Here is a 24,623-nt window from a genome sequence, read left to right as displayed (position 1 = left end):
AAACTTGACCCTGTCTCAAAATAGAAAATAAAAAGGGCCAAATGTGGTGGCACATGCTTGTAATCCCAGTGGCTAGAGAGGCCGAGGCAGGAGGATCACAAGTTTAAAGTTAGCCTCAGCAATTTAGTGAAGCTGTGAGCAACTATCTCAAAACTTTTTCAAAAGGGCTGGGGATGTGGCTCAGCAGCTCAGTGCCCTGGGTTCAATCCCTGGCACCAAAAAAAAAAAAAAAAGAGTTAAATAAAATAAAAATGATCCTATCTCAAAACTTTTCAAAAGGGCTGGGGCTATTGCTCAATAATAGAGTACCCTGGCTTCAATTCTCAGTACCTGAAAAATAACATAAGAATACCTCAAGGACAAATCACATTATTAGAGAAATTTGAAAGAAGTGGTGGTATCACCCTGGGAAAAGTTTACAATTTGTAAAGATGATAAGAAGAAACAATGCCGGGCACAGGGGCTCCTGTGACAGAGTGCCCCCAGGTTCAATTCCTTGGGTTAAGGAAGGAAGGAAGGAAGGAAGGAGGAACAGAAGATTCAAACTTGGCCTGTAGAAAGGGGAGGAGACGGGCTGGGGATGTGGCTCAAGCGGTAGCGCGCCCGTCTGGCATGCGTGTGGCCCGGGTTCGATCCTCAGCACCACATACAAACAAAGATGTTGTGTCCGCTGATAAATAAAAAATAAATAAATATTAAAAAATTCTCTCACTCTCTCTTTTAAAAAAAAAGAAAGGGGAGGAGACTCCAAACCCAACTGTACAGACAAGGGCAGAGGGAGAATGAACTTAATAAATATGCCAGCAGTGGGGCTGGGGATTATAGCTCATGGGTAGCAGGCTTGCTGCTCGTGTGCAAAGTTAGCCAAAAATTTTTTTTCTTTTTCTTTTGTGGAATGAATGAAATGGAAGGAAGGAAGTTACCTGCCCTCCTGAGAACAAGTCCTGAGCAATACTTCCTGGAAAAGCAGGAAGTCTGAAAGAGGTGGATACTGCCCTAGTCACGCAGGTAGTTCAGCAGTTCAATTCAGGAACTTGGCAACTATTCCTGTGCCAGGCGGTCTACAAGGATATGAAGCCACCTAGAATGAGTAAGGCATTTCCTTCAATGAATTCGAGTTCCTTCCATAAACACAGGCCTACCTTGTTACAACATTTCGTGCCAAACAGTGTACTAGATATATATTATCACATTTAAACCTCACAATAATCCTATCAGGCAGGAGTTATCGCTCCCCTTTTATAGACGAGAAACAGGTTTAAGGTGACTAAGTAGTTTACTGCCAGCATTAATGGCAGAGCCAGGATTCAAACCCTGCTCATCTCACAGAACTATACTTACAGATACAGAAGCTAGGAGAAGAAATGATCAGCCTTGGAAAGGCTTCAGTGAGATAATTCAAAAAACAAAAAACACTCATACAACAAATAAGTAGTTCCCAGTACCTACTAAGCCCCAGGCACTGGGCTTATCTCACTGACTCTATGAATGAGACAGTGGTATTGCCTCCATTTACAGATGAGGAAATTCAGAGAGCTGGGGTTAGTCAGGTGGTATTATGTGTGTCACTGCCACTAAGCCGATTTGATGTGATTCATGAGGCAACATCATGGACAGCCTCCTTCTTGCTTCCGCTGAGGGTATACTTTTTTTTTTTTTTTTGGCAGCAGGGACTGAACCCAGGGGTGCTTAAATACTGAGCCACATCTCCAGTCCGTTTTTATATTTTATTTTTAAATTTTGAGATAGGGTGTTGCTAAGTTGCTGAGGCTGATCTTGAATTTAAGATTCTCCTGCCTCAGCCTCCAAAGTCGCTGAGATTAGAGGTGTGTGCCACTGTGCCTGGCAGAGGGTACAGCTTTGTACAGCGCATTCCAGTTTCTGAAAGCCTTCACCAACCTCCCAGTCCTATAGAAAGGAAGAGCGGTTATTATAATCTGCATCTGATGATAGAAGAAGGAGAGCCATGAGAGGCACAGTGCCAACCCCTCCCTCTCTGTCATGCCACCCCAGTGCTAGGTCCCACGCCTGCACTTCACTGGCCACCGACTCCCCTTAGCTTTTCCATGAAGACTTTCTGGAGAAATCCCTATTCAGGAAGAGTCCCTCTTCATCCCAGGGAACTCTTCAAGGAAACTTGTTACCATTTCTGCCTTTCAAAATATCTGTGTGTCTGCTTTGGTGTCTCATGGGTCCCTCTGGGGCAAAGACTGTATTAAACATGTTTGGAGCCTCAGTATTTTTCACAGTGAGCCTCTTCTTGTTCTATTTAAAAAAAATTTTTGTGGTACTGGGGATTGAACCCAGGGGTGCTCTACCACCACTGAGCTACATCCACAGCTCTTTTCATATTTTATTTATTTTAATTAATTTTTCTGGGCTGACATGGGGAATTGAACCTGGGGGTGCTTTACCATTGAGCTGTGTGTCCCCTTTTTTATTTTGAGGCAGAGTGTCGCTAAATTGTTGAGGCTGACCTAGAACTTGTGATCTCCTGCCTCTGCCTTCTGAGTTGCTGAGAAAACAGGGATGAGCCTCTTTTTATTAGAGTCATTTTATTAGCAGTGTGTGTGTGTGGTGTGTGGAGGGATAGATATTCCTCCACTGGGAACTGAACCCAGGGTCTTCCACATGCCAAGCAACCACTCTCTTGGGGAGCAACATACCCAATCCTTATCAGTATCATTTAAATCTTTCTCAAGGTGTGCCTGTTGTAATCTCCCTTCTTTGGGATTTGGGATCCATTACCCAGTTCTTTACTGAAATCTGTGTTCCAGGCTGTTCTTAGAGTTGTCATACACTCATACCTTCCAGAGATTTATAAAGTGTAGAATCTCAACAGCCCAGAAGTCCACTGCCCATTACAAATATGGCCGTGATTGCCTCATTTCCTGTGTCATGTGACTCTCCCTTAGTCGTCACATGACCCATCCACTTCACATTGCCGGAATTAACCCGCAGGGCTAGCCCAGTTCCTATAGCTGCAGTAGATAATCTGAATCCTTGTTTTTACTTAGTGGATCCTCTATCCCTCTGAGAGTGTGGAACTCCTGAGGTCTTCTTATCCAGTGACTGTGAGGTGATGGAGTTTTCAAGTCGTTTTAGAGAGGTGAGTGAGCCATGGGTCTCAATTGGTCTTGTCATGCTGCTTCTGAAATCCTGGCCATCAGGCTGTGGAATTTGATGAATGGCAGACTCTCCTTGAACCCAGGCCATCAGGGTTCTTTGAGAAAAACACATATGGAGGGAGGTATTGAGGTAGAAATGGGCCGGAAGAGAGTGAAGATGGTCCTTGTTTTTGGTGGGCAGAGCTGTCACCAGCAGTCGGATTGCAGGGAGGGCTGCACCCAGGTGTCTGTGGGCCTTGTCCCCTCCTTTTTTTTTTTTTTCTTTTTGGTACTGGGGATTGAACTCAGGGTCACTCGGCCACTGAGCCACATCCCGGCCCTATTTTGTATTTTATTTAGAGACAGGGTCTCACTAAGTTGCTTAGTGACTCGCTTTTGCTGAGGCTGGCTTTGAACTCGTGATCCTCCCACCTCAGCCTCCTGAGCCGCTGGGATTACAGCGGTGTTCACCGCACCTGGCTTGTCCCCTCCTTAATAAAGGTGGGAGACTAGACTGGGGGCACCCAGAGGCAGTCAAACTCTGGTGAGTAGCTGACAGGAAGAGAGGGGCTTGCCTTCCAGCCGTTTCTCATTCTGTTCTCAGGTGGGCCCAAAGCACCCAGGCAGGGTAGTCATGGCTGCCAGCCTCACAGGATTGCTTCTGCTTCAGGCAGTGTCCTGGGCATCAGGTAAGTGAATCCAAGAGGGGAGGGTGGCATTGAGGCGCTCCCAGCCTCCTGGTCCTTTGGTAGTCTTCTGGTATGTAGGTGGTAGACTTTCAGTAGGTGCAAGATAAACTCCTAAATGACTGAGGCCAGCCTTGAGGTGGGGGCACAGTGAGGGGATTTTTGAAACTGACGTTAATTTCTTAGCCTGCATGTCCATTCTCCTCATCCGCCTCCTTTGGCCTTGCCTCTCCTTGTGCCCCTCCGTTCCAGGTGCCCGCCCCTGCATCCCTAAAAGCTTCGGCTATAGCTCAGTGGTCTGTGTCTGCAATGCCACCTACTGTGACTCCCTTGACCCCCTGACCTTCCCTGCCCTTGGTACCTTCAGTCGCTATGAGAGTACGCGTAGCGGACGTCGGATGGAGTTGAGTACAGGGACCTTCCAGGCCAATCACACAGGCACAGGTAATCACATGCCCTCATCCCCAAGCCAGGCTGGTTCTACCTGGAGCCAAGTCGTAACAGTGGTCACTACCGTTTCTCCCCTGCGACTGACAACCCTTCTTCCTGATGTGTGTCCTTAGGGCTGCTACTGACTCTGAAGCCAGAAGAGAAGTTCCAGAGAGTGAAAGGGTTTGGAGGGGCCATGACAGATGCTGCTGCTCTGAACATACTTGCCCTGTCACCCTCTGCCCAGAGTTTGCTGCTCAAATCTTACTTCTCAACAGAAGGTGAAGGGCGGAGAGGGCAAGTGACATTATGCAATGGACACATTTGAGTTTTCCTTGTACTTTTTCACCCTTCCCTGACAGTTGGTTCCTCTCTTCATGCCAATGTAAATAAGATTGCCATGTCAATCTCTGCTAAGTGCCTGGGGACTCCCAGGCTGAGAAGGACATGTTTCACCCAGGTGCTGACCTCCAAGTTTCCCAACTTAGGGGCGCAAGTTCCCTTTGGCCCCGTTGATGACCTCAACTTCCACATCTTACTCATCGTTTTCTGCAGGAATTGAGTATAATATCATCCGGGTACCCATGGCCAGCTGTGACTTCTCCATTAGCACCTACACCTATGCCGACACCCCAGATGACTTCCAGTTGCACAACTTCAGCCTTGCAGAAGAAGATATCAAACTCAAGGTGGGCATTCTCACTGTCTCAGGCCCTAAAGATGCATCAATGTCTGGGGGTTGAGGAGGTCCAGCGAGGGCTATCTGCAGACATGGAACCTTCCCCTGCGATCTGTTTTGTTCTGGGGTGGGAGGGTGGGAGCTGACGGCTGGACCTGATGCACTGGTTGGGCTAGTCTGTGTCCCAGCTCTGGGTGTCTCTCTCCTCACTACCTTTGTCTTTAGATACCCCTGATTCACCAAGCCCTGAAGTTGGCCCATCGCCCTGTCTCACTCTTCGCCAGTCCCTGGACATCACCCACTTGGCTCAAGACCAATGGGGCAGTGAATGGGAAGGGGTCACTCAAGGGTCACCCAGGGGATATCTACCACCAGACCTGGGCCAAGTACTTTGTCAAGTAAGGGATCATCAAGGCCATGGAGCCTCAACCAACCCACCCTTTAGACACCTTGGTCTATGTTCCAATTCTACCTGCTTCCACTTCCAGATCTGACTCTGCTCAGCTTATATTCCTATCTTCTGGGCCTTGCAGACTCAGGCCTGTTGGTCAGGGTCCTATTCCCCAGGGTCTTGGTCTAATTTCTTGGCCATGATTGCTAATGCCCTTTTTCTTCCAGGTTTCTAGATGCCTATGCCGCGTACGGGTTAAAGTTCTGGGCAGTGACGGCTGAGAATGAGCCTTCTGCAGGGCTGATCAGTGGGTACCCCTTCCAATGCCTGGGCTTCACTGCTGAACACCAGCGAGATTTCATTGCCCGTGACTTGGGTCCAACCCTTGCCAACAGTACTCACCGTGATGTCCAGCTGTTCATGTTAGATGATCAACGCCTTTTGCTGCCCCGCTGGGCACAGGTGGTAAGGCCCAATACCTCCATGGGTGTCCCAGTGACTCCCAAATATGCCATCCAAATGATTGGCTCCAAACTTAAGACTTCCTTCCCTGCCCCAACTCTTGACTTCTGTAGTACTCTGGACTGGGTCCAGGTGTCTAGGCCACCAGCCCCATCAGACATCCAGGACCCCGTGGTTGTTCCCTTAATCCCATCTATTTACATTCACCACACCACCCATTTTTCAGGACTCCTAGTTCCTCTTCCAGAACCCTCTCTGCAGGGCTCAGTGTCAGTGGCTCCCCTTCCCCAGTCGTCTTTCCTTTTCCCTGTGCAGGTACTGGCAGACCCACAGGCAGCCAAGTACATCCATGGGATTGCTGTACACTGGTATATGGACTTCCTGGCTCCAGCAAAATCCACCCTGGGGGCGACACACCGGCTGTTCCCGAACATGACACTCTTTGCCTCAGAGGCCTGTGTGGGCTCCAAGTTCTGGGAGCAGAGTGTGCGCCTAGGCTCCTGGGATCGAGGAATGCAGTACAGTCACAGCATCATCACGGTGAGCCTCTGTCTCCCATCCTGCAAAGCAGACATCTCTAACCCCTTACCAAAGATTGAGAGCCCTCCTTGCCATCTTGCCCTCTGGGGCAGTTTTGGGATATTGAGTCTATTCTGTTTTTCCTTCACATCTTATCACCCTTTAGCATATACTCAGGGCCCTGCCTCCAGTTTCTCAGCTTCCCTTGAAATGCCTCCATTTTCATAAACCCCTCTAGTGAGAGAGCCAAGCATGATAGTGCACACCTGTCATACCAGCTACAGGGGAAGCTGAGGCAGGAGGAGGGAAAGTTCAAGGCCATTCTGGAAACTTAGTGAGATAAAACTAGAAGAGTTAGGGTGTAGCTTGGCGGTAGGCTACCCTGGGTTCAATCTCCAGTACTATCCCCCTCAAAACAATTAAGGAGACAGGATTCCCCCTCCTAGGGCTGAGCCACTCAAGGCCCCCAGCTCCCTCTGTGTTGAGCCTTTTTTCCTTTGCTCTTGTCCTTACTCCAGAACCTCCTTTATCACGTGACTGGCTGGACTGACTGGAACTTTGCCCTGAATCCTGAAGGGGGGCCCAACTGGGTCCGCAACTTTGTGGACAGCCCCATCATTGTAGACATTGCCAAAGATGTGTTTTACAAACAGCCCATGTTCTACCACTTGGGCCACTTCAGGCGAGTACAGGGTGGGTGCCCCCATTCCACACAAGGCCTATCATCACCTGTACTGGGCTTACATCACTCCATACCAGGAGGGAGCAGGAAGGCTTTTAGGGTGGCAACACTGGGAGAGACACGCCCATCCTCTCTTGCACCATGTAGGCAGGAAGCAACTAGGTGGCATTAGAGATACACACAACCCCTGGGTGCCTGATGCTGGAGCGGGGATGCAGGAGGTCAGGGTCAGGGCCCAGCAGTATAGCTTGAGGCCTCTAGAGTTAGGGCAGAGTTTGGGTAGGACTTATGGGTGGGGTGGGGGCTGGGTGGCTGAGTTCTTAGACGAGGGTTTGATGGGTTTGGCTGAGGTCCCTGATGATGCCTGTTCTCACATTTAGCAAGTTCATTCCTGAAGGCTCCCAAAGAGTTGGACTAGTGGCCAGTGAGAAGACCGAGTTGGAAACAGTGGCACTGATGCATCCCGATGGCTCTGCAGTTGTGGTTGTGCTAAACCGGTAAGGGCGAGAGCCGGTCTAGGATTGGCTGGGACCGGTGGTGGGCCTCAGCCGACTCACACTCTCAGCTTCTCCTCTCCTCCCCAGGTCCTCGAAGGATGTGCCTTTTACCATCAAGGATCCTGCCGTGGGCTCCCTGGAGACCATCTCACCTGGCTATTCCATTCATACCTACCTGTGGCGTCGCCAGTGATGGAGCAGATACCCAAGCAAGGACCTGGGTTCAGCATGGGCATTAAAGGGACAGAGTCAGCTCACATGCCGTCTATGGCTAAAGAGGGCACAGCAGGGCTGGGGTGAGCTTATAGTGACATAAGCCATTGGGCAGTGGTTTGGGTGACTCACTCTCCTCTCCAGTGGGTGCCAGGGGCTTGAGGCCCCTAGAGAAAGATCAGGAAACCCTAGTGTCCCCCCACTCCGCACGCTTGTGCTAGGTTATGCTGTGTGCTGGATCCTGTGGAAACTGGGCCTAGACCCAGGGTGAGCTCACTGTCTGTATTAAAACAGATGGAGTAGGAGTTAGGGAAAGGAGAGACTAGGAAAGCTAGACCCAAGCTAGGTACTATTTGTCTTTCCTGGAGATGCAAGAGTGAGCTGGTACAGAAGCACTCTCAGCCTTAGGGCAGGAGCCAAGAGCCGTGGGTAGGCTCAAGCACCCAGATGCTCCCATGGCACATGTTAGGAAAATGGGCTTCCCTTAAAGGAGAGAATGATTGCAGTCAGTGTGAGCAGCTTTATTCTTGGGGGCAGTACCCCATTTCTGGCTATACCAATAGTGGGGAGGCTAAGGGGCCTCTGGAATGCATGATAGTAGAAAAATCAGTCCTAGGAGCATGAGGACAAATCACTCCTCTTCATCCTCCTCAGCCATGCCCAGGGCCCGACTGCCTGGGGTACGGGCAGGCGTTGCCCTCTGGATGGAAACAATGCCACTGAGCAAAGCATAGCCCACCATGGCTGCCAGGCCTGCCAGCACAGACAGTATCTGGTTCCGACGCCGATATGGCTCCTCCTCAGTCTCTGGGCCTCCTGGTGTCTGGCGTGGGGGTGGCACCTCAGCTGAAGGGAAGAGGAGGAAGGTGGGCAGGGGATCCTGGATCCCGGCCCCCTCTTCCAGGGTTGTTCCTCCCATCTGCCCCTTACCTCCGTCCCAGGGAAAGTAGAGGCTGAGGATGTGGGAACAATAGGCACAGAGGTTATGCAGCCCCCGAAGGTGGGCCTGCAGCTTCCCACTGGGCAGCTTGGCTTGCAGCAGCAGGGCCAAGTGGCTAAAGACAAAGGCATCCAGGGAGGCGGGGCTGGAGCAGAGGAAGAAGGTGAGATGGAGGGGGACCACTGGACAAAGGGGTCAAAATGGAGCTAGAGGAAGAGTCGGCCTTGGAAAGTGGGCTCTGGGAAGCAGGGAGGCCACCACAGGAGGCCAGGACACAAAGTTCTAGACCTGGGAATGGGGAGGGTTCCCCAGGTGGCGCCAGCCTGGCCCTGAATGGGGCTCTATCCCTGGGCTGCATAAAGGGCACATTGAGTGCCCCTGCCGGCCCCTCCTGTGCCTGGCTGTCCTCCCACCCCACCCTCCTATACCACTGAGGAGGCTTCAGCCCCACACACAGCCCTACTATCACCAGAGCCAGTGTCTGTCCTGAGGATCTCTTGGCCAGAGCCCGAGCCCACTCCAGTCCTAGCCCCAGCCCCAGTCTCTACATCTTCTTCTAAGCCACCCATTACACCACTGGAATCAGACTCACGCGTCTCCAAAGAAGAACTTCTGAGAGCCCAGGCGCTGAGAGAGAAGGGTCAGGCACTCCCGAGCTTCTTGGTACAGCTATAGGGAGAACACAGGTAGGCTGCAGCTGTGGAAACCACTACCTCCCCTCCTGGGCACTCCCTTCCTGGCCATCGTCCTTGGGGTTCATGTCATACAACAGCCCCTTATCCCAGAGCTACCTCCTTCTCCAGTTCTTCCTCGTTCTCAGGTCTGTGCTCCCCACATAGCAGCTGTAGCCGCTCCATGTACTGCCGCTGCATGCGGCCAGGCAGGAAGAAGTTGAGGGGAAAGGGCATTGCCTCTGCATACCACTTCCGGGTCACTTCCACATAGTTCTTGGTGTCTATCCAAAAAGTATGTATCTGGATTGGGTAAGAAGGAAAAGGAAGGCTAAACCAATGCACCGTCCTGACTCAGCCCATGCTGCTCTGTGTCTCCGTGTGGGTGTGGCGTGACCACCTCCCCCACAAGGCCACTAGTGCTAGGAGATCTGGGCGCACTCACCAGCACTGGGAGCAGCTTTTCCTCTAGGAGAGACATGAAGGCCAGGGTGTCTGCCCCTTGCCGGGCTGACAGATCGTAATCGGCATTGTACTTCTGTTGAAGAAATACCCATGAGGCAGACACTGGGGGGTTGCATGGGTACTTCCCAAACAGGGAAGGGATGGTACCCTCCCTCACTGGCCTCTGAGTGTAGTGAGGTACAACGAGGAGCTTTTCCCACTGAGGCCCCCTTGCCTGGGCCCAGCCGGTAGCCTGTTGCTGTTGGCAGAAAGCCTGGGCCTTGGAGCCTGCTGGCCGTCAAGGTCCTGCGCCCATTGGGGGGAGGAAGGAAGGCCCAGCCACAAACTAGGAGCAGCTCCCAGAATTTCCACGGAAAGCTGGCAGCACGCCTGCTGACGACAACTTTCTAACAGCAACCTCACCAAACCAGACACCACAAAGCTAGCCGAGTGGAGATCAGATGCAGGTTGGCCTTAGCCCATGCCTCAGGAATAGGGGATGCCATTCCACACTCCCTGGACCCAGCGAGCTCATCATGCTCAGCACCCCCTGGCTTGTTCCCTCACAGCTCAGCTTTGACTATTTCTTCCACTTCACTCCATGGCCTTGGAACCACCACCACCACATTCGCATTCCACCCGCTCCCCCAGGTCTAACCTGCTCTGCCTTCCCAAGCTTCAGCCTCTAATCACCCCACTCCACATCCTGAGTAAACTTTGTCCCTGCATACCCTCTTGTGCATGATCCTTAAATCTCTCTGACCTCAGTATCTCCCCTGTGGAATCAGGGTAGTAATCTCTTTCTCTCATTATGGCTATTAGGAAATAATTCAGGAGAAAACTCTTGGAATCTGGAAAAGCTCTGTTCATACATAAGGAATCAGGGCAGTGGCCCAGGCCCTGACAGGAAATTTGGCTTTTATCTAGATCTTATTTCTCCAAGCCTCTCAAGCTTCCACTCATTCCCCAATGATTTACCTGAGAAAGTACAAATGAGAAAGAGGGTCCCATTTCTGACAATGTGTTCTATTTGGAACCAGACTAGAACTCTTGTAAGAGCATGCTTATTAAATCCTCAAAGTGTTTTGTGGGTTTTTTTTTTTTTTTTTTGGTGGTGCTGGGGATTGAATCCAGGGCATTGTGCATCAAGGCAAGCACTCTACCAACTGAGCTACATCCCCAGCCCAAATCCTCCAGTTTTTATAAATAAGAAGCTTTCAGATCAAGAGTCAATGACAGAGTAAGAGTAAAGAACACAGCCTAGAACTCCCACTCTTTTTTTCCCGTTCAGTACTGGGAATTTCAACCCAAGGGCAATCTACCACTGAGTTATACCCCTGGCCCTTTTATTTATTTATCTATTTATTGCAGCACTGGGAATTGAACCCAGGATCTTATGCATGTTAGGTAAAGTACTCCTCCACTGAACAAAATCCCCAGCTTATTTTTTATTTTGAGTCGGGGTCTTGCTGAATTGCCCAGGTTGACCCTGCACCTATGAAACTCCTGCCTTGACCTCTTGAGTTGCTAAGATAACAGGCCTGTCACTGCACCCAGTTTCTTATTCTTCTTGCAATATTCTAATTCCCTGTCCTGACTTCAAGCCTTGTTCATCCTAAGCCCCATATCCAGCCCAAACTAGTGCTTGAAAACAGAGACGTAACCCTTAGAAGTATTTTTGAGTCCCACTTTTGAGGATCTCATCTGAGTCAAATGCTACTCTCTTTTCTCTTCCATGTGTTATCAGTCTATGCCTCTCTCCCTCCCTGCCCAGTTTGCAGAAGGAACTATGCCCCTGGATGGTCCCATGGTGATCTGGGCTTAATCTCTGTTTTTACTACATCACAGTGACAATGTTGTATGTTTTCCTCATCAGAATGTGTGCTCCTTGATGCTCTGGGTCATCTGTGTTGAGGTTGGCATATGTCTGGTGCTCAATAAATTAATATTGCACTGAACTGACTGAACTTCTCTCACTTGCAGACCCCCATTCAAGCCACCTACCTCTTTTCGAAGGTGGGTGATGATCTTGTGTGGTACCGAGATGACTTCTCCATGAGTGGTGCGAAGGGCAGGCAGAGTTCCTGACATTGAGAAAGAAGTATGCCCACCAGATCCTTAGCTGCTTATTCATATATATTTGTACTACATTACTGCCTGTTTCCTGCTCCTCCCCTTGCACACTCCCTTCCTTATCCCCTAGGGACTGGATACCTGAAGGGCTTCGCCAAGGGTTGGCGATCTTGTGTACCTTGAGTGGAGCACCAGTAAATCTGGCATAAGTCTGCAGGGAAGGAATCAGAAAGCACCGAGTTCAGGCCCATGGCCTCACAGGGGAACCAAGAACAGAGCTGTTCACAGAATACCATATGGGCCATGCCCTATGCTTAGCACCTTTGTACAAAAAAAGAGGTAGTCATTACTATTTTACAATTAGGTAAAACAGAGCTCAGAGTATGGACATGTGGATGATTACAAGTCTGCTAGGTAAATCCTTCCCTCTATCTCCCTTCTTGCATCAATCTGATGGACACTTATCCTTGGAAGATTCTAAATAGTATCCCTCTTCTTGGAAGCATGGACCACATCCTTCTTTGGTGGTCTCTTTCTACCCACATATCTTACATTTTACAACAGAATATTTTATTAAACTTATTTCCTTTCTGCCAATAACTTGAAGGGAGTGGCCAAGTCTTATTTCTTTGCATGGCAATGCGTTTGGAAGAAGTCTAATACATGCTTTTAAAATCACAAAGTAAATGAGTATAGTGAACCAAGTCTGTCTAATTCCAAAATTCTACAGTCTGGCTGTGGGCTGTCTGGGCCCACAAGCAATAAATGCTGTTTATGAGAAAGAGAGAGAAAGGGGGACTGAAAAGACAGGAATGGAAAGCTGAAGATCCCCGAGATCCTTCAGAAGGGATTGCCCCAAGGTCACACAGCCAGAGGATGGATAAACAAGGACTGGACCCCATCTCCTGAACCCTCAATCAGGCCTCCTTCCATTGCAACAGGAATCCTAGGCGACTGTGGCGTGGGGCGCTGAGCCCACATCGGCCAAGTATGCTCTTTGACTCAGTTTCCCCCACGGCGCCCCATACTGGCGAGCCCTGGCCAGGTTCGGACGCTGGGCTAGTTAGGGCCCCCTCCCCACTCTTCAAGGGCGCAGCAGAGGGCGCCGGCGCCACTCCTCACCAGCACAGCCAGGCTATCCAGGTCCACTGACGGCAACCCCCAGCCCCCTGACCAGCAGAACAGCTCCATGGGCGCCGCCATCTTGCACGCCCTCTGTCCCGGAAGCACCTCCCCGGGAGCTTCTGCCCTCCCCTGCCCGGACCCGCCCCCCGCCGCCCCTCCGGACGATCGGGGCGGGGGGCCTGGGGAGGCCCCTGGGGAGGCGCGGCTTCCCCGGGTCGGAGAGGCGGCCCGCGGGCGGGAGGCGGAGCCGCGAGCTTCGGCCGAGGGCTGCTGCCCGCCCATCCAGAGGCGGCCCACGCAGTGGGGCAGGGCTGCCGGCCAGGCGCGCCTCGGAGAGTCCCCGCGCCTCAGCCGCGCGGAGCCCCGCGTTCCCGGAGGCGCGGCGGGCCTAGGAGAGAGGGATCTTGTGCGCCCGGCCGGGTCCTGGGGGCTCCTGCCAGACTGCACGTGGCCTGGCCTGCTCCCGAGCCCCTCGAGGCTCGGCCCCGAGCTGGGGCTGCGGGGGGGTCCCCCGGGCCGCATGTTTTCCACAGCGCGTTATGTTTGGAGCGGGCCCTGCGCCGCCTGTCGCCTTGGAAACAAAACACGGGCGGTGGCGCGGCCGGAGCCGAGGCCGGCTGGGGCCTGGTGGGGGGAGGGGATGTGGGGCTGGCGGGCTGTTGCCTTAGTGACGAGAGCCCAGGCGCCCCTCGGCCTCATCCGGGTCACGGCCCGTCTGCCAGCACCCACAGGACTCTTCAGTCTGGTCCTGGGTGCTGCTGGCCTTTCCCCTGACTTTCTTTCTTGGCGGTGCTGGGGATTGAACCCAGGACCTTCAGCATGCTAGGCGAGAGCTGTACTACCGAGCTACACCCCTGTCCTTGTCCCCTGGTTTTCTACCTCCATTCTGTGGTGCCTTTTTTCTGATTTCTTGGCTTCGACCTCACTGACCACTGTTTTAGAGCTCGTCCAGTTATCATTAGGAGCTTCCAAACTCCTAAGTTTCCTAGGGATGAGGGAAATGGAGGGATGGGCACACATCATGAAACCCCCCTACTCACACACTCTAATAAAGAGCACTTGCTCCGCCAGAGCAGCAAGCTTCAAGCCATGTGGGCATCCACTGGGCACTATAACAAGCTAGTTTCGGCCACTCCCTTTGGCGTCCTCTTCTGCCCACTGGCATTGCCCATGCCAGGGGTTCCTGCCTTCCCCAACTGTGGCTTCCAGAAAACAGTAGCATTCGGCAGGGCTGTTTGTTGAGGCCCCCAATAACGGGATGGTAGAGGAGAGGGAGGCACCTGGGGGCGAGGACCATTAGGGAGTACCAACAGGCAGGGAGGCCTCCAGGACTCTCCCAGTGCCCCTGGTTCCCGGAGCTGGTGATGCCTCCAGGGTGATTGGCAGCTCTTTGTTTCAGCCCCCCCTCACCCGCCTGCTGGCCCCCCCTACAACTCCCCCCTCCGTCCCTCCGCCCCCCGCTCCTGCTCTCTCCGCCTAGCCTTTCCCCTCCCAGCCGCCTGCCTGCCAGGGGTAGTGAACCGGCTGAGCGGCATGGAGACGCAGAAACTTCGGGGGGCCCTGGCTCTTCTCCTCCTTTGCTCTTTCGCATCCGCTAGTCAGGATCTGCAGGGTAAGCCTGTCTCCATCCTCCTAGACTCCTCTCTGTCTCCTCTCTATTTGCCCCCAGCACAGGTAGCGGGAGGTTGTGGGCAAGGGGAGAGTCCTGAAATTGAGCCCCGGGAGAGTTCCACTGCCTAGAGTTGGTGAAATTATGGCCTGGTGGAAAGGAGTGGGTACCAGAGATGGTGTGAGTGGGAACTGGCCAGGATTAGGCATGAGGCCAGAGCCAAGGACTCAGGAGTGGGTTGTTAGGACTGCTTGGCTGGGTTGTTAGAGCATCCACAGGCACCCCAAGGGTCAGGGAGAGCAGCCTGAAGGTTGGTGCACTGTGAGGATCCTTTCCCTTCTCCCTGGGCTCCTGGCTGCTGAAAGTCAGGGTGGGGGTGGGGACTGAGAGGTCTAGGCTCTCCCGGAGGTCTGGTGGTGGGATGGGCCTGATGGGTGTGGGAGAGGTAGCTGGAGCAGATGACACAGGCAAAGATTCTTTACTGGCTGGAGGGGAAACCACAGATTGGCCAGGACACAGGAGGCAGAAGAGCTGGGTCTTACATTCCCTGGGGGGTGGGGGAGCCCAGACAGTGGGAGGGTGGGAGCCCTCAGTGGGCAGCTGTCCTTATCCAGAGGAGTGTGCCGAGTCCCCAGGATGGGAGGAGGTGGACCAGGGTGTGGAATGAGCCAGACCAGCAGTGGAAAGAGAAGCTGCCTCCCATTTCTGCGCTGTGGGCACCAGGTGCCACTCCTGCCTCATACCAGCACAGTGTCTCCCTTGCGCCACCTGGTGGGGGCATCTCAAGTTTGTGGGATGGTTTCTTATTTCCAAGTGAGTCTCAGGTCTGCAGGTTCCCAGAGGGAGGTAACAGGCAATAATGAAGGAAGGAAAGATTCACTGCCTCCGGCTGTCCTCTGATAACAAAAGGGTGGAGTTACACTGCTTGGTGGTGTGGTGGTGGGTAACTAGGGATGCCCCACCCCTGAGGGCTCAGGAGAGAAGGCAGGTCTTAGCACTCGACTCCTTCTTCTGACCTTGATAACCCCTGCCTGGCCAGTAATTGACCTGCTGACTCTGGGTGAGTCCCGGCAAATGGTAGCTGTGGCAGAGAAGATCCGGACAGCTCTACTCACTGCTGGGGACATCTACCTCTTGTCCACCTTCCGCCTGCCCCCTAAGCAGGGTGGTGTCCTCTTTGGCCTCTACTCTCGCCAAGACAACACGCGATGGCTGGAGGCCTCTGTTGTGGGCAAGATCAACAAAGGTGACTGGTGGGCATCTTCTTTTCTGCGGCAGTGATTCCCTTGAGCGCTCTCCCTCATCCCCACATCAGGTGCCTCTTAATTCTCCTTGACCTCCTCTGGGAACCATGGTTCCATCAGGCTGTGGCCAGGCACCAAGGGGCACAGTAGGGGTTATGGAATGCATAGTGAATCAGGAGGTCAGGTGCCCAAATAGCAAGGTGAGGTCTGGTATTTATAAGTATGGGAGGCTGTACTTAGGGATGCCCAGAGAGAGGGTGAGACATCTCTGTGCCCCAGCAGTGACAGAGATTCCCTCAGATCCCTGGACAGGTCAGTGGGTATAGAACTAGCTGCCATCCTGGCAGAGGATAGGTTGATATGATGCACTGAAGACTAAGAAAGTCCTTGTCTCTGAACCAATTTGAAAACATTTGTTTGTATACCTATTATGCGCAAAGTGTTGAGAGATATATAGCTGATTTAGGGATGGTAACCCCAGAGATGTGGTATCCAGAAGAGTTGATCCACGGCTCAGTGGGACCCAGGGGATGGGGGATAGTGCCCGTACTGACCTCCCCTCCCGGGCAGTACTGGTGCGGTACCAGCGGGAAGATGGCAAAGTCCACGCAGTGAACCTACAGCAAGCAGGCCTGGCTGATGGCCGCACACACACAGCTCTCCTGCGACTCCGAGGTCCCTCCCGACCCAGCCCTGGCTTGCAGCTCTACGTGGACTGCAAACTGGGTGACCAACATGCCGGCCTCCCAGCACTGGCCCCCATTCCTCCAGCAGAGGTCAGTGGGCTGGAGATTAGGACCGGACAGAAGGCTTATTTGAGGATGCAGGTGAGCAGGAAAGACCCTCCAAGTTGTGTGCAGACAGTCTGCACCCGTGGGGGGAGGAATTGGTAGAAGTACTTTACCTGCTGTCCCCTCCCCCCAGGGCTTTGTGGAATCAATGAAAATTATTCTGGGCGGGTCCATGGCCCGTGTCGGAGCCCTGAGTGAATGTCCCTTCCAAGGGGATGAATCCATCCACAGTGCAGGTAACAGAGACTCCTGTTATGAGGCCATGGGTCTGTAGTTTCCAGTGACTCTGTCCTTCTGATTTCCTTTCCCCTAACACCCATTCCTTTGGCTCATCTATTCCTGGGACTTCTGACTCAATCTTTTACCCTCAACTCCCATGATCTCCTATATGGGAGGTTTGAGTAAAAAAAAAAAAAAAAACAGGTGTCCCTGTTCAGGTCACCCAGCCCAGGCCAGAAAAGTACCATGATCCAAGAGAGGTCCAACTCTGAGGATCCCTGGGAGACAATGGGGAGGAAGGCACTTTCTGGGTCTTGGCCAAGATCCTTGTTTCAGGTTTTTGTAGGTCCTCTTGGCCGCTGGCATCTACCAGTAGTGTCTCTGAGCATTGCCCATCTGCCTGGTCTCTCTGACAGATACTCGAAGGCTCTTATACAACAAGAGCTCTTGGAGGAAGCTTGGGAAGGCAGAAGTGGAATGTACTGGGGCCCTTGTCCTGGTTTGGGTGGCCTCTCACTGGGACCCATTCTGCTACTTCCATGCCTGAGAACCAGGGGAATTTTTTTGTGTGTGCCAGAGATTGAACCTGGGGATGCTTAACCACTGAACCACATCCCCCGCCTTTTTTGTTTATATTTTATTTAGAGACAGGGTCTCATTGAGTTGCTAAGTGCCTTGCTAACTTGCTGAGGCTGGCTTTGAACTTCCAATCCTCCTGCCTCAGCCTCCCAAGTTGCTGGGATTACAGGTGTGCGCTACAGTGCCCGACAAGAATTTGGATTTTGACTTCCTATAAGGCAACTCCCCTTTGAGGGTCAGAACTGGTGCTAGCTGGGGATGTGGTTGAGATAGAGCTCTTGGCTAATGTGTGAGGCCCTGGGTTTCATCCCCAGCACCCCAAAAGCAAGACAAAAAAAATCGGTGCTGCTTTCTCACCAACTCTGCCCTTGTGCTATGCAGTATCTTATCTTTATTCTAAGGCTCCAGCCTGTTCCCTTCTTCCTTTCTCCTTCCCACCAGCCTGTCCCCCTGACCATGTCTTCTCTTCTCTCTAGTGGCCAGTGCACTGCAATCCATTCTAGGTGAGTAGGCCATGAGGTGGGGAAGGGGTGAGGGTGTGGAGGAGGCCCCAGGCTTGAGCAGCTGCCTGGAACCAAGTCCTCTTCAGTCAGGTGTGGGTGGGTCTTAAAAGGTAGGGGATGGGCAGCAGTGGCTTGTTGCCCTTGGGGAGTTCAGGGCTGATGCCCCAGTTCTGAGCCTCTCCACACCATGGGCCCCGACAGGAGAGCAGACTAAGGCGCTGGTCACCCAACTCACCCTCTTCAACCAGATCCTGGTGGAGCTGCGGGATGATATCCGAGACCAGGTTTGGGTGGGCCAGCCAAGGGTGCTACCAGTCCAGGGGTGGGGTGGCAGATGCTGAGAGCTGACTGCTTCCTATTTTTTAGGTGAAGGAAATGTCTTTGATCCGAAACACCATCATGGAGTGTCAGGTGTGCGGTGAGTGGGAGAGCAGGGGAGGGCTCCAGATGGCACCGCTCTGCTGCCCACCTGTGGCTTTGGCTTCCCCTTCTAACCATGTGACTGGTGATCTCTGGGTAGCTCTGACTGTCCCTGCCTCCCAGGCTTCCATGAACAGCGTTCCCACTGCAGCCCCAGCCCCTGCTTCCGAGGTGTGGACTGCATGGAAGTGTATGAGTATCCTGGCTACCGCTGTGGGCCTTGTCCCCCAGGCCTGCAGGGCAACGGCACCCACTGCGATGACATCAATGAGGTGGGGGAGGCAGAGCCCACATGGGTGCAGATAATTGGGGTGAGGGTATCAGGAAGGGCCCAAGAGGCTGGGGAAATGTTGATTGGAAGCAGAGGAATCTGGGGGTTAGGAGAAGTCAGAGACCAGCAAAAAAGTGAGATGGGAGGTAGGCAGAAGACTGGAGGGCCACTTGGAAGGAGCTGGGGAGTGGAAGGGCCGTTTGAGCAAGGGGTACAATTACAGATTGCAAATCAGAGGGAGGCTGGGGCGCAAATCAGGAGCACCATGAGAACGGAGTGGGAGAGGTGTGGAGTGGAGAGAACAGGAACACTGGTTCCAGGATCACAGGCCGAGGTTCTCTGGAGAGAAGCCTCATATCTGCTTTCTTGCCCTCAGTGTGCTCACGCTGACCCCTGTTTCCCGGGCTCCAGCTGCATCAACACTATGCCCGGCTTCCACTGTGAGGCCTGTCCTCGAGGCTACAAGGGCACCCGGGTGTCTGGTGTGGGAATTGACTATGCCCGAGCCAGCAAACAGGTCAGGATGGACAGTCGGTCTAGAGAAGGGGATTCTGGGTGGGTCATGGGACACTGGGGATAAATGGGGTGAGGCTGGCTTTGGGTCTGGACTTATTAATGCTCATGATAAAGCCACACCAATGCCTTCTCCTGTATTTGCGGAGAACTACCCTTCGTGTGGTTCCACCCAAAGTCTGCCCCTTCAGGTCTGCAATGACATTGATGAATGCAACGATGGTAACAATGGTGGCTGTGACCCAAACTCCATCTGCACCAACACCATGGTGAGCTGAACACCCTGTCTCCAGGGGTGGTGTTAGAAATGTATGACCCATCGTCAAATTTCCTGCTCTCTTCCTCCTTCCCTGGGGTTCTAGAGTCCGTGTTCACAGGGACCCTTAGCAAGCTATTTAACCTTCTCAAGCTTCCTTATTTGAAAAATGGGGCTATTATCTACTTTGAAAGATTGTCCTGAGAGCCTAAAGGAGAAACTAATATGCCCTGTTGGCTGTGAGGGCAGGTGCTATACCCTCAGGGAGGGCAGTGCCAGTCCAGGGCACCGGGTGGCCCCAGCCTCTTTCCCGACTCTACTTTCTCTCTCAGGGATCTTTCAGATGTGGTCCCTGCCGCCAGGGTTTCCTGGGCAACCAGACCCAGGGCTGCCTCCCAGCAAGGACCTGCTTCAGCCCAGCCCACAGCCCCTGCCATGTTCATGCTCACTGCCTCTTTGAACGAAATGGTGCAGTGTCCTGCCAGGTGGGCTGGGAAGGACAAGGGAAGGAAATGTAGGGAAAGGGCGAAGACTAGTGGACATGTTTCAGGTTGGGGGACTTCGTGGAAAAGGGCAGTGGGTCTGGGCCCAGGAACTGGCTAGTGGGAAAAGTATGGCCTAGAGAGGGAGTGGTGGGGCATGGGAAGCCATCCCAAGTTGCTAATTCCTGCTGTTTGTGTCACCCCAGTGTAATGTGGGCTGGGCTGGGAATGGGAACGTGTGCGGGCCTGACACGGACATTGACGGCTACCCGGATCAGGCGCTGCCCTGCATGGATAACAACAAACACTGCAAGCAGGTGCAGGGGCCGGTGGACCAGTGTGGTGGGGAGCCCCAGGCTGGGTCAGGCCAGAACTCATCTGTTCTCTCCCTCCCCCTGAACTTCAGGACAACTGCCTTTTGACACCTAACTCTGGGCAAGAAGATGCTGACAACGATGGCGTGGGGGACCAGTGCGATGAAGACGCTGACGGGGATGGGATCAAGAATGTTGAGGTGGTTCCCAGACCATCCTGCCCCCTGCAGCTCCTCTGCTCTCTTCCTCCTGTTCGGTTCTCTCTGGCCTCTCCCATAATCCTGCCCCTTGACAGTGCTCTAAGAAGGTTCCAGAACTCCAGATTAGGGAGCTCTAAACCTGTGGCCCCGGACAGGTGGATCTTCCCCTCTCATTTCTTGACCAGGACAACTGCCGACTGTTCCCCAACAAGGACCAGCAGAACTCAGATACAGATTCATTTGGTGATGCCTGTGACAACTGCCCCAATGTTCCCAACAATGACCAGAAGGACACAGATGGCAATGGAGAAGGAGACGCCTGTGACAACGATGTGGATGGGGATGGTGCAGGCCTGGGGCTCAGGGGCAGGCTGGGAATTTGGATAGAGGGGATGAGTCAGGGAAGCTAGGAGGTCTGTGAGAATTGGGAGGCATGCTGTGGGAGCTGGCCTGGGTCAGAGGAGATGACCAACATAACAGAGACCAAGCTGGGACGCTCACCAAGTTAGAAGAGTGAGACGTGTTCTAGTGACAACTCTGTGCTTTCCCCCGTGTCTTCTAGGCATCCCCAATGGATTGGACAATTGCCCTAAAGTACCTAACCCACTACAGACAGACAGGGATGCGGATGGGGTGGGAGATGCATGTGACAGCTGCCCTGAAATGAGCAATCCTACCCAGGTACAGGGGAGGGGAAGGGTAATCAGTGGAAAGCCCCAGCCCTTTGGATGGGAAGTGGGTCACCATCTTCAGAGTTATCAAGAGGAGATGGTGAGATCAGGCCCCTCTCTCAGACAGATGCAGACAGTGACCTGGTGGGAGATGTCTGTGACACCAATGAAGACAGGTGGGGTCTTGGCCAAGAGACAGTCTTCCAGGGAATATTTTACTTTCTTCTAGTCCATTCTCACTTCTCTCTATGGCTCAGTCTTCATTCTCTATTCCCATAATCTCCCTTCCATTCCTATTGCTGGACCTTCACATCTGGCTGACTGCAAGGGGTCTGGATGGAGGGCAGGCTCAAGACTCCCCTAAGCAGAAGACAGGGAAAGAAAGGATGGATGGGGGGACTTTGGACAGCAATTATTTGGTGACTGTTTTTCTGAGCAGCGATGGGGATGGTCATCAGGATACCAAGGACAACTGCCCACAGCTGCCGAATAGCTCCCAGCTGGACTCAGACAATGATGGACTTGGAGATGAGTGTGATGGGGATGATGACAATGACGGTGTCCCAGATTATGTGCCTCCTGGTCCTGATAACTGTCGTCTGGTACCCAATCCCAATCAGAAAGACTCAGATGGTAAGGCTTGCTCCAAAGAGGGTTGGACTGGTTTGGACTTTGCTCGGGGGAGGGGGGAGGTAGCAAGCCCTGCAGGGTAGTAAGGAAGGGCAGGTAGGGAGAAGTCAGGAATGCAAGATCCAGGAGGTGATAGTGTTGGCCATTGGCAGTGGCCAGGCCTTCCTGAGCTCCTAGCCTTATCTACCTAGGCAATGGTGTTGGTGATGTGTGTGAGGATGACTTTGACAATGATGCAGTAGTCGACCCCATGGACGTGTGTCCTGAAAGTGCAGAGGTAACCCTCACGGATTTCCGAGCCTATCAGACCGTCGTCCTGGATCCTGAGGGTGATGCTCAGATTGACCCAAACTGGGTCGTTCTCAATCAGGTACTTAGACTCAGGGCAGTGGGCTGGGCAGGTACTGTCAGGCCAGACCACCAGGTAGGGCCTAGGTGGGGTAGTACACCTGGATCAGGGCTTTTTTCTTTCCTGAACAACCCCAGGGCATGGAAATCGTTCAGACCATGAACAGTGACCCTGGCCTGGCAGTTGGTATGTAAGAAATCATCCAGTTCAATAATTTCCAAATGGAAGAATTCTTCAGGGACAGAGCATGGGGGAAGAAAGGGAGGGGAAAGATGGGCGAAGGCAACAGAGAAGGCAGTGGACAAGCTGGCCACACATACTGCAGGCACCCCTTCCCAGTCCTCCTGCCGTGGGCCATTTGCTGCCCCTGACCTTTACCCCACCCCTACCCCCACCCCAGGATACACAGCCTTCAATGGTGTGGACTTTGAAGGCACCTTCCATGTGAACACAGTGACTGACGATGACTACGCAGGTTTTCTCTTCAGTTACCAGGACAGTGGCCGCTTCTATGTGGTCATGTGGAAGCAGACAGAGCAGACCTACTGGCAGGCCACACCTTTCCGTGCTGTTGCCCAGCCGGGGCTGCAGCTCAAGGTAACCCAGCTGCCCAGTTTCCCTAACCTAGGCCTGTTCCCATAGCTCTCCCCTGCCAACCCCAGGGCCTCCTCTCCTGCCTGATCGGGAATCCTCAGGACTCTGGCCTGCAGGTCGGCTCTGTGGGCCTCCTTGACTCCCTTCCCACCTGTACGTACCAGCCTTGTGTTTCCCTTCTCTCTGGTCCCATGGTTGACCTAGTGTCTTTGCCAATGACCCCCAGGCAGTGACATCAGTGTCTGGCCCAGGTGAGCACCTCCGGAATGCCCTGTGGCATACTGGCCATACCCCTGACCAGGTACGGCTGTTATGGACTGACCCACGAAATGTGGGCTGGCGTGACAAGACCTCCTATCGCTGGCAGCTGCTGCACCGGCCTCAAGTTGGTTATATTCGGTGAGGAGAGGGGCCAAGTCCATCCGGAGGACCCCAGGCTGGGGCCTTTCCTTCTCTTTTAGCTGGGACTCACCAGTGACCTCTCCTCTGCTCAGTTCCTCAGTGCCATGGGTAGGGACCATGGCCACTTCTCTCCATCTCCCCTCTCACCACAGACAGGACCTGTAGCCAGTGTTGGGCACATCATTCCTTCTCTGTGCCCCATTTTTCTTCTGTAAAATAAGAGCATTGAGCTAGATGCCCTCAGACCCCAGGCCAGTCTGTACGGGGCCCATCACTTCCAACCCCCTAAGTGGCACAGCCCAGAGCCTACTTCATCAGCAGCTGACCTGGAAGGGATTTTACAGAGGCCCAGACCTCCCAAGCCTCTCAGTTCAGCACTTTGTCCACAACTTTGCAGTTCCCTCCCACAAGTGTCCCTAGTTGATGGGGACAACTTGAGAAGGGAGGGGAAATGGGTGTGCTAGGAGGCTGGACTTTTTTCATAGTCAAAAACTCAGAGTCCTGGGGCCTGGGGTTGGTGCCCCTTTAAGGTGCCTAGTGCTGTGGGGCGCCAGAGCTGGGGATAAAGGGGGGTTGACTAGAGCCTGGGAAGCGGGTGACTTCACCCCCCTGCCCATTGTGCTCATCGCCATGGCAACCCAATCCTCGCTTGGAATGCGGCTGGTGCTTTGAGATGCAAAAGGGGCTGGACAAAGAGCTAGGGGCCCCTGGCCTGAGAAAAGCACCCCCTTCCCTCCCCTTCCCTCCTCTCCCTTCTCTCTTCAGCCTGGAGAGCTCAAGGGGGGCTGGGATGAGCAGGGCCTGGGACATGGAGGCACTGTACCCACTGGCACCTTAGCACCAACCGACACCCCTATCCTGGACAGGGTGAAGCTCTATGAGGGTCCCCAGCTAGTGGCGGATTCTGGGGTGATCATTGACACATCCATGCGAGGGGGGCGTCTTGGTGTATTCTGCTTCTCCCAGGAAAACATCATTTGGTCCAATCTCCAGTATCGATGCAACGGTGAGGCTCTAGACAGATCAACCTGACCCCTCACAAGTCCTGGGAGTCACATTCTCTGACCTTACTTATTTCCCCTTCTTCAGACACAGTGCCCGAGGACTTTGAGCCATTCCGGAGGCAGCTGCTGCAGGGAAGGGTGTGAGGAGGTGGCCACCGGATTCCTGATTTTAGACTCTCTGGCCTTGGGGTCCATCCTGGAGACTCTGAGGTCTAAACTACAGCCCCTCAGCCAAACATAGACCCTCCTCTGGCACCCAGTTCAGCCCCAGTGGGGCAGCACCCCCACTGTTCGGGTGTAGGGACATTTTCAAGGGGTATTACTCAGGTACTAACCCCAGGAAAGAAAATAGCAGATTGCCATAAAGTTCCAGTTGTTTTCTAAGCCAGTGCAATTGCTTGTTTAGGGGTTTTCTGGGGTAGGGTGGGAATCAAGAAGGAACCTGAGGGCGTCAGAGGAAAGCTGGTAGGCTAGAAGTTAGAGAGCTAAGGAAAGTTTGGCTGATTTGGGTCGCGGGTGGAGAAGGTGCCAGATGGGGTTAAGTGAAGGATGAGGTGCTGTTCGGAGGATGGCTAAAGTCCTCCCAGCCCCACTTACTCACGGTGGCAGCGGCGACACTCCAGTCTATCTTAGATCAGCCGGTATCGAAAGCCA

The 24,623-nt window shown here is 53.2% G+C and overlaps 3 protein-coding genes across 4 annotated transcripts; 2 read left to right on the top strand and 1 right to left on the bottom strand.

The window, feature by feature from the left end:
• The first annotated feature begins 2,953 nt into the window (after window positions 1-2,953).
• Gba1 (glucosylceramidase beta 1) lies at window positions 2,954-8,519 on the top strand. Its single transcript, XM_076862109.1, has 11 exons — window positions 2,954-3,109; window positions 3,712-3,796; window positions 4,046-4,237; window positions 4,357-4,503; window positions 4,778-4,911; window positions 5,127-5,299; window positions 5,520-5,757; window positions 6,070-6,294; window positions 6,792-6,955; window positions 7,336-7,452; window positions 7,540-8,519. The coding sequence occupies exons 1-11, from the start codon at window positions 3,083-3,085 to the stop codon at window positions 7,643-7,645; spliced, it is 1,608 nt and encodes a 535-aa protein (XP_076718224.1). The 5' UTR covers window positions 2,954-3,082; the 3' UTR covers window positions 7,646-8,519.
• Window positions 8,171-13,440, bottom strand: Mtx1 (metaxin 1). The gene is made up of 8 exons (XM_076862108.1): window positions 12,916-13,440; window positions 11,935-12,004; window positions 11,725-11,804; window positions 9,722-9,814; window positions 9,397-9,579; window positions 9,198-9,274; window positions 8,596-8,750; window positions 8,171-8,511 (listed from the first exon to the last, which is right to left on the bottom strand). The coding sequence occupies exons 1-8, from the start codon at window positions 13,438-13,440 to the stop codon at window positions 8,297-8,299; spliced, it is 1,398 nt and encodes a 465-aa protein (XP_076718223.1). The 3' UTR covers window positions 8,171-8,296.
• A 981-nt stretch (window positions 13,441-14,421) lies between these two features.
• Thbs3 (thrombospondin 3) lies at window positions 14,422-24,353 on the top strand. Of its 2 annotated transcripts, XM_076860863.1 has the most exons (23): window positions 14,422-14,530; window positions 15,567-15,773; window positions 16,342-16,598; window positions 16,696-16,798; window positions 17,837-17,863; window positions 18,065-18,147; window positions 18,230-18,281; window positions 18,407-18,555; window positions 18,931-19,071; window positions 19,259-19,336; window positions 19,656-19,808; window positions 20,012-20,122; window positions 20,212-20,319; window positions 20,505-20,664; window positions 20,882-21,000; window positions 21,114-21,166; window positions 21,430-21,623; window positions 21,812-21,990; window positions 22,107-22,155; window positions 22,370-22,566; window positions 22,790-22,962; window positions 23,832-23,971; window positions 24,055-24,353. In XM_076860863.1, exons 1-23 carry the CDS (start codon window positions 14,452-14,454, stop codon window positions 24,111-24,113), a joined length of 2,871 nt encoding a protein of 956 aa, XP_076716978.1. In that variant the 5' UTR covers window positions 14,422-14,451; the 3' UTR covers window positions 24,114-24,353. The 2 variants fall into 2 exon arrangements, with proteins under 2 accessions (XP_076716978.1, XP_076716979.1); XM_076860864.1 differs by lacking the exons at window positions 23,832-23,971; window positions 24,055-24,353 and having other exon boundaries at window positions 22,458-22,566; window positions 22,790-22,869.
• The last annotated feature ends 270 nt before the right edge of the window (window positions 24,354-24,623 follow it).

This window comes from Callospermophilus lateralis, chromosome 7, assembly GCF_048772815.1.
Source record: "Callospermophilus lateralis isolate mCalLat2 chromosome 7, mCalLat2.hap1, whole genome shotgun sequence".
Classification (NCBI taxonomy): Eukaryota; Metazoa; Chordata; class Mammalia; order Rodentia; family Sciuridae; genus Callospermophilus; species Callospermophilus lateralis.
This window is presented reverse-complemented; position numbering and strand designations above follow the sequence as displayed.